Here is a 17597-nt window from a genome sequence, read left to right as displayed (position 1 = left end):
TCATATGACAAGGAGACAACACTTATGTCTTTGCAAAAATGGACTCAATGGGCTTTACCAAGCTTTGAATATTAGAATACGTTTTGACAGTTTAGTTTTGCACTGAAACATTATTACAAAAGCTATTGGGAAAAAATGGGACATTTCTTGTAAAAAAAATCTTTAAAATATATATTAGAAATATATTTTTTTATTTGAAGTGGCCACTGAATGTAAATAATGTATAGAAGTGTAATTTTTGAAAAAGAGCGCAGCCCATGGATTTGCAACACATTCAAGTTGGTGACATAAACAGAAACCAACAGACACAGTCAAGGGTAATAAATCTGTGTGATTTATTCAATAAGTCTCCAGTCCCACAGATACTAGATTAAACTGAATTATGCGTTAAAAATTTTTGTACACACAAGATCAATGTGTTGCAAAAGATGTTGGACTGATTTAATAGCAGCTTAACCTCATTATAGCTCCTGGCGGACAAGAAGAAAATCACTGAAATCAGCTTCTTTTACGTCATGGGTGAAAACAAAAAAATAACTCTGCCTCTCTGCTTATTTACTTTTGTTTATCTTGCATTAACTTAACGTTCTAAATAAAGATGTTGCCACATGAACATCTGACAGTGGCCTATGAGAAGTGGACAAAAACATATGAATGCTTCCATGTCACGGAGGCCTGTTCATCTCTGGATCATTGAACAGACTTCATGGCACATTTGCTGTATGATCGATTTTGCTCCTTTCTGTGCAAGGCTTAAAATATCTTTGTTTAATTCACAAGGAATTTTTCTAACAATGGGTGACTTGTTTATTGTGAACATTGCTAATAAAAAAAAACACAGGCTTTCCACACCACCAACTTCTGTTCCCTATTTCGTTAAAGAGTTAATACTGTGGTTAATTGAACGGGCTCTGTATGGATCTTGCCAGAGCCTAACTCTCTCTCTCTCACACACACACACACACACACACACTAGGTCTGTTTGAAAAAACAGGCATTGATAGCATCAAATGCAGCACAGCACAGCACACGGTGCACACATTGAAATGTGTCCTCTGTGTCCTTTTAACCCATCACCCATAGCAGTGTGTGGGGACGCTACTTTGCTCAGTGGCACCTTGGCCGATCGGGATTCAAACCGGCAACCTTCTGTTTACAGGGCTGCTTCCTTAACCACTAGGCCACCACTCCCCCTGAGAAGTCAGGCAAGAGGACTCCAGTTCATGCGAAGGCTCTTCTCCCACACACCGTTCCACACTTGATGGATTAAAAAGGATCGTTCACATTTCACACATGCAATTTGTTCACGGTGACAAAAACTGTTACTTTCAGTTGCCACACAAGGCTGTCTTCTACAGAAGACAGAAGATAACTTTGAATGCGGTGACAAACTGTGTCCTTTGCATTTAACCTGGGGAGCAGTGTGGTGCCCCGGGCAGCAGTATGTGGGGACAGTACTTTGCTCAGGGGCACCTTAGCAGTTCAGTATTTAAACCAGCTATCTTCAGATTACCTGCTATGCCACCACTGCCCCACAACAGTGAATGACCAGGTTGCATATCAGTTCTGCATGACTTTCTCCCGGTCATGACCAGTGGGAGGAGCCACACATTTTGATAATCACTGCACTAGAGTGAGCATGAGTATCACAGTAACAGAATGAGACAGCGTACCAGAGGGAAGTGTCTTAGTATAGCAGCAACCAACTGATAGTAAAGTCCATGTGGTGGGGACATGGGGACAGCATGCAAACTATGCACACATAAAGACAGGGCCTGGATTCAAACTCCACAGCCTTGAGGTCATGAGCCCAACTATGATCTAATGGAGGTATATTGCTAATGGATTGGTCATCTGTTCAGTAATCTATGATGATTCATAATCTGATGCAGTGTTGTAAATCAGTCAGATTTACATGCAGAGAAAGGAATACAGACTACAGGTAAATAATTACAGAAAGAGAGCAGCCAGGCATCTATCTTGAAGTAGTTGTTTAACTGATATGCCTCTTGCAGCACATGGGGAGCATTCTCTAATGTCATATTCTATATAGTTTGCTAATTAGATAATTAGTGCTGATATTCTGTCTGCATGTTTGTGTTGGTATAGATTGAGTCTTAAGGTTCAAGGTCTGGGTGTCAAAAATAAATGATGTTACAGTGAAAATTTTGGTCTGAATATGTTACTCACAGTACACAGACTACAGAAACAGAACTGAAAGGGAAAACTGAATAGCAATGGTGGTAGGAACCTCAAACATCTCTTCTAGTTCCCCAGTAACTTTGGCATCTTCCGGAACAGGCACATTGTAGTGTTTACCCTCATCCTGGTTCAGCAGCTTGTACCTGCCACATACAGGAAAGGAGGTTTGAATTAGTTTGGACCTGAAAGTTTAGCAGTTTCATTCAAGACATGCATAAGTTATTTCAGTCAACAATTAAAATCGTTAAACAATTATTTTGCATTTATACACTGATCATTCATAACATTAACTTAAAACTAACATAAGCCAGAGCACTTAATGTGACCTCGCTCCTCACTGCATAGCTGGGGAAGCAGCTGGACTCTAGAAACCCCAATCCAGTAACCCGGGAGGAGATCTGCATGATCTCAGATCAGGACCTAAATCTGCGCACTACATAAAGGGGGCTTGCTGACATGGGCTGTGGCTAAATATATCCAATCTCAGTGACTGGGAGAAGGTGGCCCAGAAGTGTGACAGAAGTGTGACCTATAGAAAAAAGAAGGAAAAGACTTCGGCACCACAGGTGGCAGGATGCATATTTTCATACCCTGCTCACAGGAAATATCTAAGATTCCTTTACCAAGGGGTGGCTTACGGATTTTTCATGGTGGCAGCTTGGCGGTCGGGATTCTGATTATGGGTCCATTTCCTTACCCGCTAGGCCACCATTGCCCCCTATTTTTCCTGGTGTGACCCTGTTGCTCATAGCCCGCCGTGCAGGGACCTCCCTTGCCGTGTTAGGGTTGTGCTCTTAACCCTGAATTCGTTCCTAAGGTTATTAATTCTGCTTATAATTGCAGGGCTGTTGAGCTGAGTGCTTTTCACCTTCCTCTGCTTGCTTCAGGAGATCGGAGGCTGCATTGTTTGTGTCCGGTACGTGCTTTGCGGATTTACATGGACGGAATGAGAGACTCAGTATGTCTGATCTCAGCTCTTATCAAGCTGGCTGGTGAATCAGCAATCAGCCTGGTGTACGTCGCAGGAGGCTTCCTGCCTCCGCAGGGGTTTGCGTCCCAATTCACCAGAGCCATGGCTACTCCTCAAACTACTCTTTATCCTATTTAGCTATGTAGCAGGGTACTAAATTTTGTCAAAGAGGACACTGCCATCAAGGGATTTTTCCATGAAGTAGTGCGCTAGGTCAGCTCCAACATCCACATGAATGGCAGGACATTCTTGCCCAGCAGAACATTGTCCAAATCATGAAGCCTCTGACAGCTTGCATTCTCCCCATAGTACATCTTGGTGCCAGGTCTTCCCCAGGTAAGCAAAGCACACACAGCCAGTTGTCCGCATGATGAAAAGGAAAATGTGATTCATCAGACCAGGACAGAAGAGCTGAAGGTTTGGAGATCTTATCTAATCTCCACAGTTTGGCCATCTCTTTTATCTGCAGACAAATGCAATCAGCATTTCAGTGGAAAGTAGGATTTAATGATGCTCACTCACCATCCATGCACTGGTCCGCTGACAAGTTCTAATATACTAAATGACATGGAGCCCATGAAGTCATCCCTGGTGATGCGGTCCCAGTCCCACACCTCTACAGAGAGGCGCCGATCTGTATCTGACGTCTTCAACGTACTGCAGAGACACACACACAAGCTATTCAGTCAGGAAAGGACAAACTCTATTCAGTCCGGTATTTAATCTATAATTGTAACAGAGTAGTCGCTCTTTATGCATTTTTTACTCTTAATAGCACTTAATACCATGCCAGAGATCTTAAATATAATGAATTCAGATGAAAGTAAATTAGATTTTATCTCATAATCTTAAGCAAACCCCATGCCCGCTGTTGGCAGCATCACTCACAATGAGAAGGACTTATTCCACTCGGGGTTGAGGCATGAGTGGATTGTCCTGGTCTTCTGTTTGGTCTCATGTTTGGCTTCAGGAATGAGTTTGAGACTGACGTACGGGTCTGACTGCCCATTTGAATCCATGGGGACCAGGTTACGGGCTTCTTTAACTTAAGAGGACAAATAGACACACATGTGTACATCCTTTAATATTGCATGTTGGTGGAATGATATACTTTTACATAAGCCTTTGTCATTGTGATAAACAGCATAGCGCAGCACACGGTGCACACAGCGAAAATTCACCCTTTGTGAGCAATGGGTATGCCAGAATACACATATTAAATTTGAGAGTGAAAGTGATTGCACAGCAAGCACAGCATACGATGAAACAACAAAATGTGTCCTCTGCTATAACAAGAACCAGAAGCAACCAGAAGGTAGCATTGTGCAAAGCTGAAAAAGAGATGAGATGATGGCATGTACCCTGTGTAGGTCACATTCGTCACATTCAAAATATGTTATGAAAGCAAGGACCACCTATACAGTGTCCTGTACAATGCCCCTTCCCTCACTGAATATGGATTCATCTCATGACCAGATCAGCAGTGATAGTTTACAGGCAGTGATAAAGAGTTTAGATTTTTGGATAAGGCAATGAAACGTTTTTGTCAAACTGCAATTCTACCAGTGACCAGAAGAGGGGGACTAAAGACCAAAGAGCAGAGAACAGTGTGTGTGGACAGCGCTTTATTCAGTGGCACCTCAGTGGCACCTTGGCAGATCGGGATTCGATCGGCAACCTTCCTTAACTGCTAGGCCACTACTGCCAAGGCACCTAGGCCAAAAAAATGAGTTTTTAAGAAATCAACACAGAAGAAGAAAGTGAGATGCATTATGTCTGATGCTTTTTTTTTTACAGGAAACTGGGCTCACTGGACTGAAACAAAACTATTTCTTTTAGATACATTCAGCTGGATCAGCATCATCAACAAGCAATTCTTTCTGCTGTTGTTGCTTGGATACATCATCAAAGTGGTAGTTCCTTTGTGTCCAAGTCTGTCTGATGTGCAGTATTAAGCACACTGTATTGCTTGCACTTTCCAGAGCCGTGGAAAACTGGATGTTTTGTTCAATTTAAACAGCTTTTTACTTTTCTGTAATATCAGTAAGCAGAATTTCAACTCCACACACACCCAAATCATTATTTAATCAAAAGGATACAGTGGCATGGAAAGACAAGAATTCATCAACAGGGTTGATTGGACGCAAGAAATCAGGCCAAGGTGAGACAAGGAGTCCAGGACACCAGCACACATCTTAGGTGCATGACTATTTATCACACACATACACACACACACACGCACACACACACAAATTTAAATAAAAAAAATATATGTATGTGTGTGTGTGAATCTATAATTAATATTTCATGTTTTATATATATATATATTGTTCTCATTCAATTTTTTGCATTACACTTTTGGTGATGTTTGGACTTATGCTTGCCCTTGCAGTTCTGATTGCCTTATTAAGACATCACTCTGGAGACTTCGCTGGATGCATCTGCTAGGGAATGTCATGCACAGCCATGAAATGTTTAACAGTGCAGTGCCAGTAAGATGAAAATACTCTGTAATTGCTGATTCTATCTTCTTCTTGGTTTCTATAACTATTTGCTCATTTTGGGTAAAAAAAAATGGCAGCAGAACAGATAACAACAACAACAACATTTATTTCTTATATAGCCCAAAATCACATTAGGCTCAATGGGCTTTGACACCCCCCACACTTGACCCTTCTGCACACAAGGAAAAACTCTAGGAGAGAGAAATTGGTAGCAGAGGTGCTGGTCACTCACCATACACATGCATCGTGCAATCTTTGATGTCTATCTTGAGGAAGAGACGACCATAGCGCTCTGTGTGGTCAATGCCACAGAGGCTGGGCACTTTTATCATACACCGCTTATGGACATCCAAGTGGCATTCTGCAGATAAGTATGAAAAATAACATTAAGCACATAGCCACAAAGGTAAGAATCCCAAATTACAAGCTAGAGTGCTTGCAGGATAAAAATACAATACATACAATACAATACAAAGCATATTACTTATGTTCACCACAAACACTACTGTTGCATCAAGTTTTATGCATTTCAACCATAGAATATGCAGTTTTTGACAACATTGAACAACATTGAACTACTAAATATGCACGCTTATTACAAGTCAGTCAGAGACAACTGACAAAATCAAACAAGTTGGTCTGAGGTGAGACAGGTACTTACTTTCACATCTCATGCCCTGGTTATATAGGCCATACAGCAGGGAACCACAGTGTCCGCAGAATGCAGGGCTTCCATAAGTATGATCAATAAACCTGTGTCTTCTGCTTGGGTCCTAGGGCATGGCAAAAGAGAAAGAACAAAATGCCATAAGCAGTCAGAATCTGTATCCACAATATTGGAAACAAGGCAAAGGTGAAGCTTTTATATCAATCTTATTGGTCCCCCAATCTTATATTATAGCCAGAAACATAATTAGTGGCCTTCCATTGACATAGTTTATGGTGCATTTATCATGGCCCAGTATACATTGCCGAGGGGAAATTGATTTATTGACTGATGTATGTCCGATGCGGGTACAACAGGTAGTGCATCTTATCTTCTACATCATAGAATAAAACAACAGACAAACAATTTAATTGATCTATATACAACAAACCGGTGAATACCTTGTTCTTACAGTGTTAAAAAAATGCTTGTCTAGTTGAATGTATACATGTTAGAGAAGCTTTACTGTCGATCACTCTTGGTGTGTAAGTCCTGATTAAAACAAACCTGTCAAAGTCAGACAAACACATTTACACATTTAGTCTGGTGTTCAGTAATCAGTAATTCAATTCAAATGCAATGCGAAGGTAATGGAAGGACAGTAGTCCGATTGGCACTAAATGTACTGGGAGGCAAAACAATCGGGAAAGCATCTCCTAAACTCAAGCATCAACATACAACATAATGAAACTGTAAGATGTCATGATCCAGTCCAGATGGGGTTACTCTAGTTTCATGTTCGTCCTCTGTGATGTTTCCTGATCGTGTTCACCTGTGTAAAACTGTATAAAGCTGCCCTGTTCGTGTCTGTTCACCATCAGGTCATTGTTGCTTGTTACTTGATGTCTCCCCTGTCCTGTTGATCATGTATTAAACCCTGTTTCATGACGTCGTGCGTATGCGTCCTTCTTCATCGTCATGTCCAGACATTATTCACGATCAACAGCCTCACCATATCAAACCAGTGTGACATAACATAATTACATGAGTCAAAGGAACTCTGAGTTTTATCTTCATGTTAAAAATGTGTCTGTTGTGACTCTATGGTTGATTCAAGGATCCAAGTGTGACTTTATGGTAGCAAATGCACTCATCAAACTCACTGCTGCCTCTTTCAAAAACGGCTGACACAGGATTTAACTGGGTCGTGTGCTCAGGACAACACACACTTTTCCAACTCCATCCCCTAGCATTCCCCTCCCAGGCTCTTATTTATCATTTATCATTGTCACTTCACAGACCCCCATCCACAGCAAGTTCAATAAACAGAACTTGTTTTATTTAGATCTCATACATTACAATGTGACATTTTGCCAATGAAAACAATAAAAGTAGTGGGCAAATATTATCAAGATCCCAGTGAGACAGTTTTGGGATATCAGACCCAAAACATTGGTTGCTGCTTTGCCACAGTGATTGCTGTAAAATACACTATGTACATCCAAGCAAATGTATTCCTCATTAACATGAAAATCAAATGGCAGAGACTGTTTCTGATTTTAGGAATTCTTACACACTAAGGTTCCTTCAGAAGTTCCTTCTGATTTACATGCCATGATGGTGTTGTTAAACTTTGTTTTTTTGTGGACAGACAATGCCCCATAGGTGTCCCCTTCAACTTCCTCCACCCGACTATAATAGCAGAAGGTCATTACAAATGAATCTGAAAAACAAATGCAATTATCCATGGAGGTAGTGTCTTTTGTCACCAAGGGAGACTTCATCATCCACTACGCCGGTAGACAATGGCCATAGTTGTGTACTGCATTGTTGTGTGACCAATAGAAACAACTCATTGAGGTAGCTGTTATTATATTATCTTTATTAAATTGACCAATTATAATCAATTGAACAATTATTTTAATTTGAGTATTGAAAGGAATTTGACAGTAGTTGAGGTTTAATACTGTTATATAAGGTAATCACTGGCAGGTTACACAATTTCAAAAAAGTTAACAGTTAAGAATAGTCATTCATAACTTACAAAAGTAATAAAAAAGTAATCATATGTAATTAGTTACATTACATTTATATAGTAATTGAAATAGTTACCCTACCATTACAATTTATATTGACAACCTGGACACCACCAAGAGGGTACATGAGGATAAGAACTAGACCATGTAGCAAATGGAAGAAGGTGTTGTCAGATGTTACTAATTTCCATCCCCTATATAAGCTCCCAGTTGTCTCCAGTCATTGTCTGTGATGCAAGCTACATGTATTCCGTACTACTTTGCGTTAAGACTATCCTGGGCATTTTTTAAATTCTGTTTTGTGACCTTCACACCTATTTTCCTGTTTCCATGCTGTGCAACTGTGCGTTGTGCCTTCACTTTTTTTGCCATTTCTTTGTTTGTCTCAGTGTCCTAATTAATAATTAGCAGACGTATTTAATTTCCATCCTCTATTTACTCTGCCAGTTAAAAGGTTTGGATGCACCTACTCTGTGGCGGTTATGGAGACTAACATGGAGTCTCTTTGAGAATTGAAATGCATGTCAGGTTTGACTGCAGCTGGGCTCATCACCTGTGGCCAATTCTGACAACGCATAAATGCCAGAGAATTCTGCCCCTTCGGGAGGGACGGCATTTTCGTGAACTTCACTTGGCAACCGTCCGTATGTTTGTATTTTGAGTTCTGGCAATCGCCACACGCCTATGGGTTAGTTTAAGTTCTCCCCTTTGTTTAAATCCTTTTCGGCCACCGCGCCATTGTTTATTTGTATTCATTTATTGTTTGTTATAATAAAACCCCTTCCTAGCATGTCAGACCTCTGCGCTTCCTTTCCCCATAAGTCCGTAGACGTGACAATGCAAGAGACATGTTTAAATTAAAGTGAAGAATGTTTGATTATAGTATTTTATGACATTTGCCTCTTTTTACCATAATGATGGATTTGTTCACTATTGTCACATTCAAAAGCCGCTTACATTTACATTTAAAGTTTTTATCAGACGCCCTTATCCAGAGCGACTTACAACGCTTCATGAGATGCTCACAAACATGAGTGAAGGATAAGAAAGTGTTCAGCAGAAACCTTCAGGATTGTTGGAAACTGTTGTCTAATTTAAGGTGCTGGACAGAAGACAAGAGTGAAACGCTGCCATCACAGCAAAAACTCCCTGATATGGAGAGACTCAAATGTTCAACTTTTAGCCTTGTTTGCTATTTTCTTGTCAATTACAAAACCTCATGTGTGTTATTTCATAGTCCTGTGTTTTCTTCTATAATGTGGAAAATGGTGATAAGTAGATGCAATAGTGTAAGTTCAATTGTCTCCAGTCTTTGTCACTTGTTTGTGATACTGCTCTATTTTCTTCTCTTTTCTACTTTATGTTCAGGATCGCCCGATTATTAGAATTGCGTTTGGCTGTGACTATGTATGATGGGTGCATCACTTCAGGCCCATCTGACCCATCACTCTAGAACAAGTTAAATCTGACATTTTCCCATTGATCCAGTCTAATCCAAGGCTTTCTTAAAACCACATTTAATTTTACTAAACAGAGCTGTGCATCTTCTACAAAATGTGTCACCAGACATTTAATTCTCTGTTCAGTAGGAGTTGGACCTACCAGGATAAGTGAAGATAATTTTTATCAGTGTCTAAATTTACACTTTATAGGTTGTGTTGTAGAAATCCTTTCTGGAACCTCTTGGAGGCTAATACACCCTTCCCATGGAGCAGCAACAGTCAGAGAAAAATGACAAGCTGCACTAGATGGATTCTAGCTACTGACTACTGAATATATGCTGACATTTCTTGGATTTTTGTTGATCGAACGACAAACATGTATGAGAGGAGACATCATGCAGCTCTTTTTTTCTGAGGTCCTCTCACAGTAGAATCAACATCTACTGTGGAAATATGAACAAAAATGTCTCTGAAAGGAATCAGGTGCATTTTCAGGCAGACAGAAAAAAGTCAGTCAGTTGGAAACATGGACAAATACTGCTCAAAATCGGTCCATCCCTCCCAGAGGGTGATGGGATTTCTTGGACTTAAAATGGTTGTGCGTATTACACTTATTCTCACCCCACTGTAACAGAGCAGTGAGCAAGTGGCTGTGAGTGAGCTGTAAACACTACCTGCTGTGGCTACATCAGGGCACTTACATGGCTCTCTCGCTGCTGCTGGATCAGGAGGTCTGTTAATTAGCGAATACGGACAGAGGGGCTTAACGTACCACAGGAATGTAGGCCGAGTTTGTCCGTGTGGTTTTGTGGGTGATTTGTGTGTGTATTGGTTTGTGCGGTTCTCGTGTTTAAGTGTTGTACTCACTTTTGTGTCTGGTCCAATATCTGCTTCTGGGCAGGAGAACAAGACAAACTTGTGGCATCGCTTGTGCACCACAAAACTGCACACTGTGTGTGTAAGATAAACAGAGAGAGAGACATTTGTTATACATTTTGCAGGCAAAGACCCCTAAAACACAAAAAAGTACCTGTCTAACAATGACAAAATGTATTAATTTAAAACTTACTTTGAGTAAAAGTTACTTAGTTACTTTCAATTACTTGATGTAAAAAAGGACTAGTCATAAATCCAATACAGCCATAAATCCATTAGTTGTTTTTATGCAAAGTTTAGGCAGTGTAATGTTCAGACCACCCCATAAAACTTTTTAAGCACAGTTGGCCACAAATGTTCAACAATTCCTTATTAACAAACTGTGCTTTTTGTTCTTTCAATAGCAAACATAAATATACCAGTTGTCTTTACAGACAAATGAGCACGCTGACTGCAGATATACGAACTGAAATAAAGTGCACTGCCCCACAGAATACTACAGTATTAGACAGTAAAGCTCTTGTTCAGTTTTGAATATTCAGATGGGACGTCATAGGACCATGGCCTTTCTATGCTTTTTTTTTGCATAGCGGCCGTCTGTAAGAAGAGATGTCGCGGAGCCATGACACTCCTGTGCCTTTGTTTTTACGTGTCTTTTGTCGGACGGCATTGCAACATTTGCCGGTCCTCCCCCGAGCCAAACGTGTGAGGTGTCGGCCGTCGGGACCGCCCACTCTCTTTGTCTTCCCCTTTTTACATACAATATTCACATGTAACTGCAATAATAATCTACTGGTGTTAATAAATTAGAAACTGTTCATTTTTTAACCTCTATTGTGCCATGCCTCTCTCTGCCAGAGTTTGAATAGAGTGCTTTTGTGTGTAGAGAGAGATTCTTTTGCTATGTTCTCTCTTCACACGTTTTACGCTCGGATCATTCTTGAGACGTTTCTGCAGCTCAACTGAAAGTGAAATGATTGTCATTGTCCTTGTGAAGCACAGCACACAGTGACACAACGAAATGTGTCCTAAATAAAACCATCAACAAACTGTATACCTGAAAGGATACCAAATATGTGTAAATTTTGTGAAAGGATTTCTTGCATATATTTCACAAAATGCCACACTTCCTAGTTATCCTACAAAAAATAATGACATAACTTAAAAATTGGATACAATCATTAAAAGAATTCTTCAGCCAACCCGTTCTGGTCTAGCATAGAGGTTACAGAATTATATCTGCACTGAGGATACCAAAAATCAATTCAACTGTGAACATTAAATATATAAACTATATGGCTGGGCTTTTAAAAAGAGCTCACAGGGTCATGGCTGTATGGAAATGTCCTTTATTTAAATGCACCACACAGTATAACCGTCGGCCCGGATCGCGCTCTGGCTGAATTCTGTCGGGTGGGAGAATAAGAACAAAAACCTACAACTGATGTTTATTTTTTTGCAAACAAAATATGAACAACAAGCACAGAAGAGAAAAATAACCATTTCTTTCTTTCTGGGTTTTCAATATTCTTTTGAAGACAGAGAGGGTTGCCTGTTCTAACAGAGCATAACAGCTTTTCCACCATCAGGAAAGCAACGGACGTGGATCGTCTCGTGTATGCCAGATGACATGCAGGAGAGGAACGTACTGGTCAGGATGTACTATAAGATAATATGATGCCATTTAAAAAAACTTTCACCATGGAATCTACATGCAATCATGGTTGCAGTGGAGAAACAATGGAACAAGATGGGTGGAAACAATGAGCAAGGACCACAGACAAAGACCAAGTGCAAAATATCATCTATAATTCAGAACAACACAGAAAACCTCAGGGGTCAGCCAAAGAAACAAAATTTGATCATTCATTACAACCCAAGGATCACTGGAATTGTAAACCTGAAAGTGGGTTTCGTAGTAGACTTGTGGTAACACACTCGCCTATGAACCAGAAAACCCAGGTTCAAATCCCACTTACTACCATTGTGCCCCTGAGCAAGACACTTAACCCTGAGTGTCTCCAGGGGGGGACTGTCCCTGTAACTACTGATTGTAAGTCGCTCCGGACAAGGGCATCTGGTAAATTCCATAAATGTAAAATGTAACAGATGCATGCAGATCCATGCATCGTGGTGAGGCGAACCTGGCAATTCCACTGAAGCCAGAAGAAAAGGATGAAGGCAGGGCCAGATTCACTCTTCTCTCAATCTCTCCTGCCTCTTCACAGGAATTCAGAGTTCCTGTGATCCGATGCCCTGCAGGTATGAATGTAACGGCATTCACACTCACACATGCATTCTCACACATACAAACAATGAACAGGTTAAAACGTGATCGCTGTTGTTTGTGCATTGTGCAATTATCCAGACTGAAGATTTAGCTGTCAGCCATCACGGTTATTGGTTTTCTCATTTTACAAAAACAACCACATGTGGGTTTATTAAAAATCAATATGTCCATAGTTGCACGTTTAGACCCACTGTGGCAGGTGAGTTTTCAAAAAGTGTCTGAGCGGTGGAAAATGACTAAATGTGCTGGCAGCGTGTGTTGACTTCGGAGCTGTGCAAATGATGCCAGGTGACCCTCCATATCAACATCTCGAATTGTAGCCAAGCCTTTCTCTCTCCGGACTGAAAAGATCGAGCTCTGTAACGCAGGTGAGAAGGCGTGGTCACAGCATATATACGGCTCTCCAGATACATTTTTATTAATGCAACTCCTTGTTTCCAGATCTTCAAAGAATTTTAAATAATAAGAGTTGTGGTTATATAAATATTGAGTTAATAGAATTGGGCTAATGACCAAAGCCAGGAGAGAGGAATTCCGGCTAGAAGAATGCTCCATCTGAAGCCAGGCTGCCATGTCTTTTATATTACTGCACGGTTGACACCTTTCTCCAAATTAGTCGCTAAGTCTAAGTGAAGTGATTGTCACACGTGCACACAGTGAAATTTGTCCTCTGCATTTAACCCATCACCCTGAGTGAGCAGTGGGCAGCCATGACAGGTGCCCGGGGAGCAGTGTGTGGGGACGGTGCTTTGCTCAGTGGCACCTCAGTGGTACCTTGGCAGATCGGGATTCGAACCAGCAACCTTCTGATTATGGGGCCGCTTCCTTAACCACCACTGCCAAGTAGTATAAATCAAACTGGCAATCTTAGGTTGTTTTAAACACCAAATAAATTATGCGATCAGAGAGATTAGCCTCCTGAAATACCTATGTGGAATGAACACTGGATGGCCCAAAACAAATACAAAAAAAACCTGAGCAGCTTGACCATTTTAATTGCATTGATGGGCAAGGTTTTCCAAAAATCCATGTTCCTCTTAAACTGTTGTATTTTCACTTACATATCAGAAGAAAGTAACCAGCCGTAGTCCTTTGTGACTACCCAGACTGGTAAACTCATCTGAAACATTTTTGAAGGGGGTAGAGCGGATGAAGGATTTGTCTACTATTGGAGAGAGGGGTATCAATTCTCTCTTGTTCCAGTTTATTCTATGGCCTGAAAAAATAGAAAAAGTGTCAATCAAGTTTAATAAAGTAGGAACAGAGGTCCTAAGATTAAAAATAAATCAACATAGGCAGACAATTTATAGGGAGCATCTCCATAAATTCGGGAGACCAACATAAATTGGATCAGCAGATCACCTTGTAATATCCAGGCTCCTCCCATTTTTAAACTTTTTTTTCAGTTTTGTAATTGTGTTCTAAAGAAGTTTCTCTTCTTCAGAGTACAGATAACTACCAAGCCGGTCTTTCTTGTTTTTTTTTTCTACACTTGTCACATTTGTCAATGGAAACTTGCCAAACTAAAAAGCACTGCACATTCTCAAAACTTGTGGCCACGAGTTTATACAGCAGGCAAAATAAGTATTGAACTAATAAGTATGTCACTAATTTCTAAGTGAATGCATTTCTAAAGCTGCTATTGATTGGCAACGACCCCTCCAATCCACCCGTGCAAAGAAATCAATCACCCAGTCAATCACCTGAATCCTATATAAAATATGGCAATTCCTTCAGTTACAGCTTGCCAGTGGCACGTGCTGAAAAACAGCCCCATGCCACGACGTTCCTTCTTCCAAACTTCACTGTTGGTATAGTTTTTTTTCAGGTGATATGAACCAATTATGGTCCTTTTTGGTGTCATGTGATGAGAGTGTATTCTCCCATTATTCCACAGGCTTGTCTAAATGACGTTGAGCAAACTGTAAAAGCACTTCAACATGCTTTTTCTTCAGCAGTGGAATCTTGTGCAGTGATGTGCATACAGGTCATCACTTTTTAACTCTTTAAACAGTTAATCCAGGCTCCTCCCATTTTAAATTCTTTTTAGAAAAATAATTAAGCACTGTAATTGTGTTCTAAAGAAGTTTCTCCTCTTCAAAATACAGATAACTACCAAGCCGGTCTTTCTTGTTTTTTTCTACTCACTTTTTTCAAATACCTCACTTGTCATGTACTAAAATGCACTGCAAATACAGTGTAAGTGAGTTCAGCTCTCATTCTCGCATATACATGCATTTTCACTCACACAAACAAATGATCAGTATACAGTCGTGGCCAACAGTTTTGAGAGTGGCTTTTCACAAAGTTTGCTGCTTCCATTTGTATTATGGCAATTTGCACGTGCTCCTGAATGTTATGAAGAGTGGCATTTAGGCCCTGCCACAAAAACACCTGCTGAAAAAAAGACCTGCAACAACTAATAATTTGTAATGAAATCTTGCAGAGAGCACCTGGTCGTGAGCAGTTTATGGTGAAATTGTGTTCTGCCCCGCCACCACCTTGGGTGGTCCTCTTCAGTTACTGCATGCTCCTGTCGGACTCTTGCCTTGTGCCCTGGTGATGCGCCTTTAGTAACATCCTGTAACATCCTGGCACCCCTATCCCCACTTTGTTTCCTTATCCTGTGGAACTGATTTACATCTGTACCCAATAAACCTAATTCCTAGGTGTGTGTGTGTGTGTGTATATATATCACATTATATAAGACCTAGTATATCACAAACTTCTTCACTCCTGTGGGGTTACTTGTGTTGGTAAGTCTGTGTAAACCAACAATAAAGGTAATTCATGTTTTGGCTGTCGTGCCTTGTGCCTTGGTTGCGATGCATTTGTGCTTTGTGCTCTTTGCTGTGTACAATGTGTACAACATAAATTACCTTGACTTTTGTCTGGATGCTGTTTCTGTGTCCTCAATGATGGGTACCAAAGCACCAGTAAACATTAGCATTACAAGCCCTTTAGAGTTTTTTTCCTCCCCTATACCACCAACATGCTCTGATGGACTTTAAGGTCATCCAAGATATAATATTATATGCAATATTCTCATCACTTGTTCTTCCACTTTCAGCACAATTTTTGGTTAATCTCTTCAACTCACTTTGATAAATAGCTACCAGTGGAACATATATACTTGCATTCTCACTCACACATGCATACATACTCAAATGAACAGGTTCCTCCCCATCCATCAGGCTCCTTTCATTTGAAAATGTTATAAAAACATCATAAAAGATTTTGTTTTTCATGCGGTACGAAACCAGTTTCCATTACTGATAGTTAATGTTAACGCATTTTGCACCTTTCATGGTTGCCCACTGCTCACATGGTTATGGGTTAAAAGCAGAGGACACATTTTGTGGTGTCACCTTGTGTATCACAATGACAATCACTTCACACCCCACCTGTCCCAATAGATCTGAAGGCTTCTGGGTATTTTGGAAAATTAACATGAACCTGATGAGTTTTTCCAGTGAATTTCAGTTTGAGCCTGCATTGACTTGGCAGCTATCTGTACCCAGAAGAACATCTGTAATTATGTTTGCCCACCACTGACAGGTGTGGGTTTAAATTACACAGAATGAGAAAGCGGTGTTGACTACTGAAGAACTAGATCAGTCAGACATGGAGCAATTCCTGTAGTTCAGCTTTGTGTGCCAAATTACTGCTAATTATAAAATGCCATAAAACTCTTTGGTAGCTTGCCTGTCTCAACCAAATCATGCAATAAGAAGCCAGATCTCTGAAAGTCAATCTGTCCAGAAGTAAATGTCCTGTCATCACACATGCAGTGTTTTCCCTTTTCTGTATTTTCCCAAGGTGGCCAGGTTCTCGGTTGTTCTCAATTGGACTGAAACTGTCAAATGTTTAGACACGCCTACTCTGTGGTGGAATTTTAAAGAATCCAATGCAAGAAACATATTTAGTATTGTTTGTAGCAGGAGAAAGTGAAGTACAGTACAGGCCAAAAGTTTGGACACACCTTCTCATCATGTGTTTTCTTTATTTTTATGAATTTACAAACTATGAATGAACACATGTGGAGTTGAAATAACTGAAAACATGTTTTATAGTCTAGTTTCTTTGCCCTGATTACTGCTTTGCACACTCTTGGCATTCTCTCGATGAGCTTCAAGAGGTCGTCACCTGAAATGGTTTTCCAACAGTCTAGGAGGAGTTCCCAGAGGTGTTTAGCACTTGTTGTTCCAGCTCACCCCAAACCATCTGGATTGGGTTCAGGTCTGGTGACTGTGGAGGCCAGGTCTCCAATTTTTGTTAAGTACATAACTCCACGTGTTCATTCATAGTTTTGATGACTTCAGTGAGAATCTACCAACGTAAATCGTCATGAAAATAAAGAAAACACATTGAATGAGAAGGTGTGTCCAAACTATATATTTTATATATTACATATATGATTTGACCTCCTGGTTTCCAGAGAGCCTTACTTACACCGTCAAAATTACTCTCAACAGTTCTTCATTCCAGAGAAAGAGTTCCTCGGCAGTAGATAGTAGAGTTTATGAAAATGAGCATGCTTTTAACCTTAGTGAGCAGTGGGCAGCAGTGGTTCTTCCAACACACCATTTGTTTGGTGGAAAGGGTTTATCGTACTTCACTTCTCTGTGTAC

The 17597-nt window shown here is 40.4% G+C and overlaps 1 protein-coding gene across 2 annotated transcripts in view; it reads right to left on the bottom strand.

Annotated features, from left to right (window-relative positions):
- The window catches only part of LOC114793804 (protein kinase C alpha type-like), a 33214-nt gene that overhangs the window by 11776 nt on the left and 3841 nt on the right, over nt 1–17597 (bottom strand). The window contains exons 1-7 of one of the 2 annotated variants that reach the window (XM_028985934.1): nt 12821–14389; nt 10668–10750; nt 6338–6449; nt 5909–6037; nt 4061–4217; nt 3695–3829; nt 2252–2345 (exon numbers count right to left, since the gene is read on the bottom strand). In XM_028985934.1, the coding sequence (XP_028841767.1) occupies nt 2252–2345; nt 3695–3829; nt 4061–4217; nt 5909–6037; nt 6338–6350 (528 nt within the window). In that variant the 5' untranslated portion in view covers nt 6351–6449; nt 10668–10750; nt 12821–14389. Of the gene's footprint in view, nt 1–2251; nt 2346–3694; nt 3830–4060; nt 4218–5908; nt 6038–6337; nt 6450–10667; nt 10751–12820; nt 14390–17597 lie in introns of those variants that run through there. The other variant, XM_028985933.1, reaches the window with a different exon arrangement.

The sequence above is a fragment of the Denticeps clupeoides genome, chromosome 7 (assembly GCF_900700375.1).
Source record: "Denticeps clupeoides chromosome 7, fDenClu1.1, whole genome shotgun sequence".
Taxonomy (NCBI): domain Eukaryota; kingdom Metazoa; phylum Chordata; class Actinopteri; order Clupeiformes; family Denticipitidae; genus Denticeps; species Denticeps clupeoides.
Note: the sequence above shows the minus strand (reverse complement) of the source record. Positions and strands in the feature narration are given on the sequence as shown.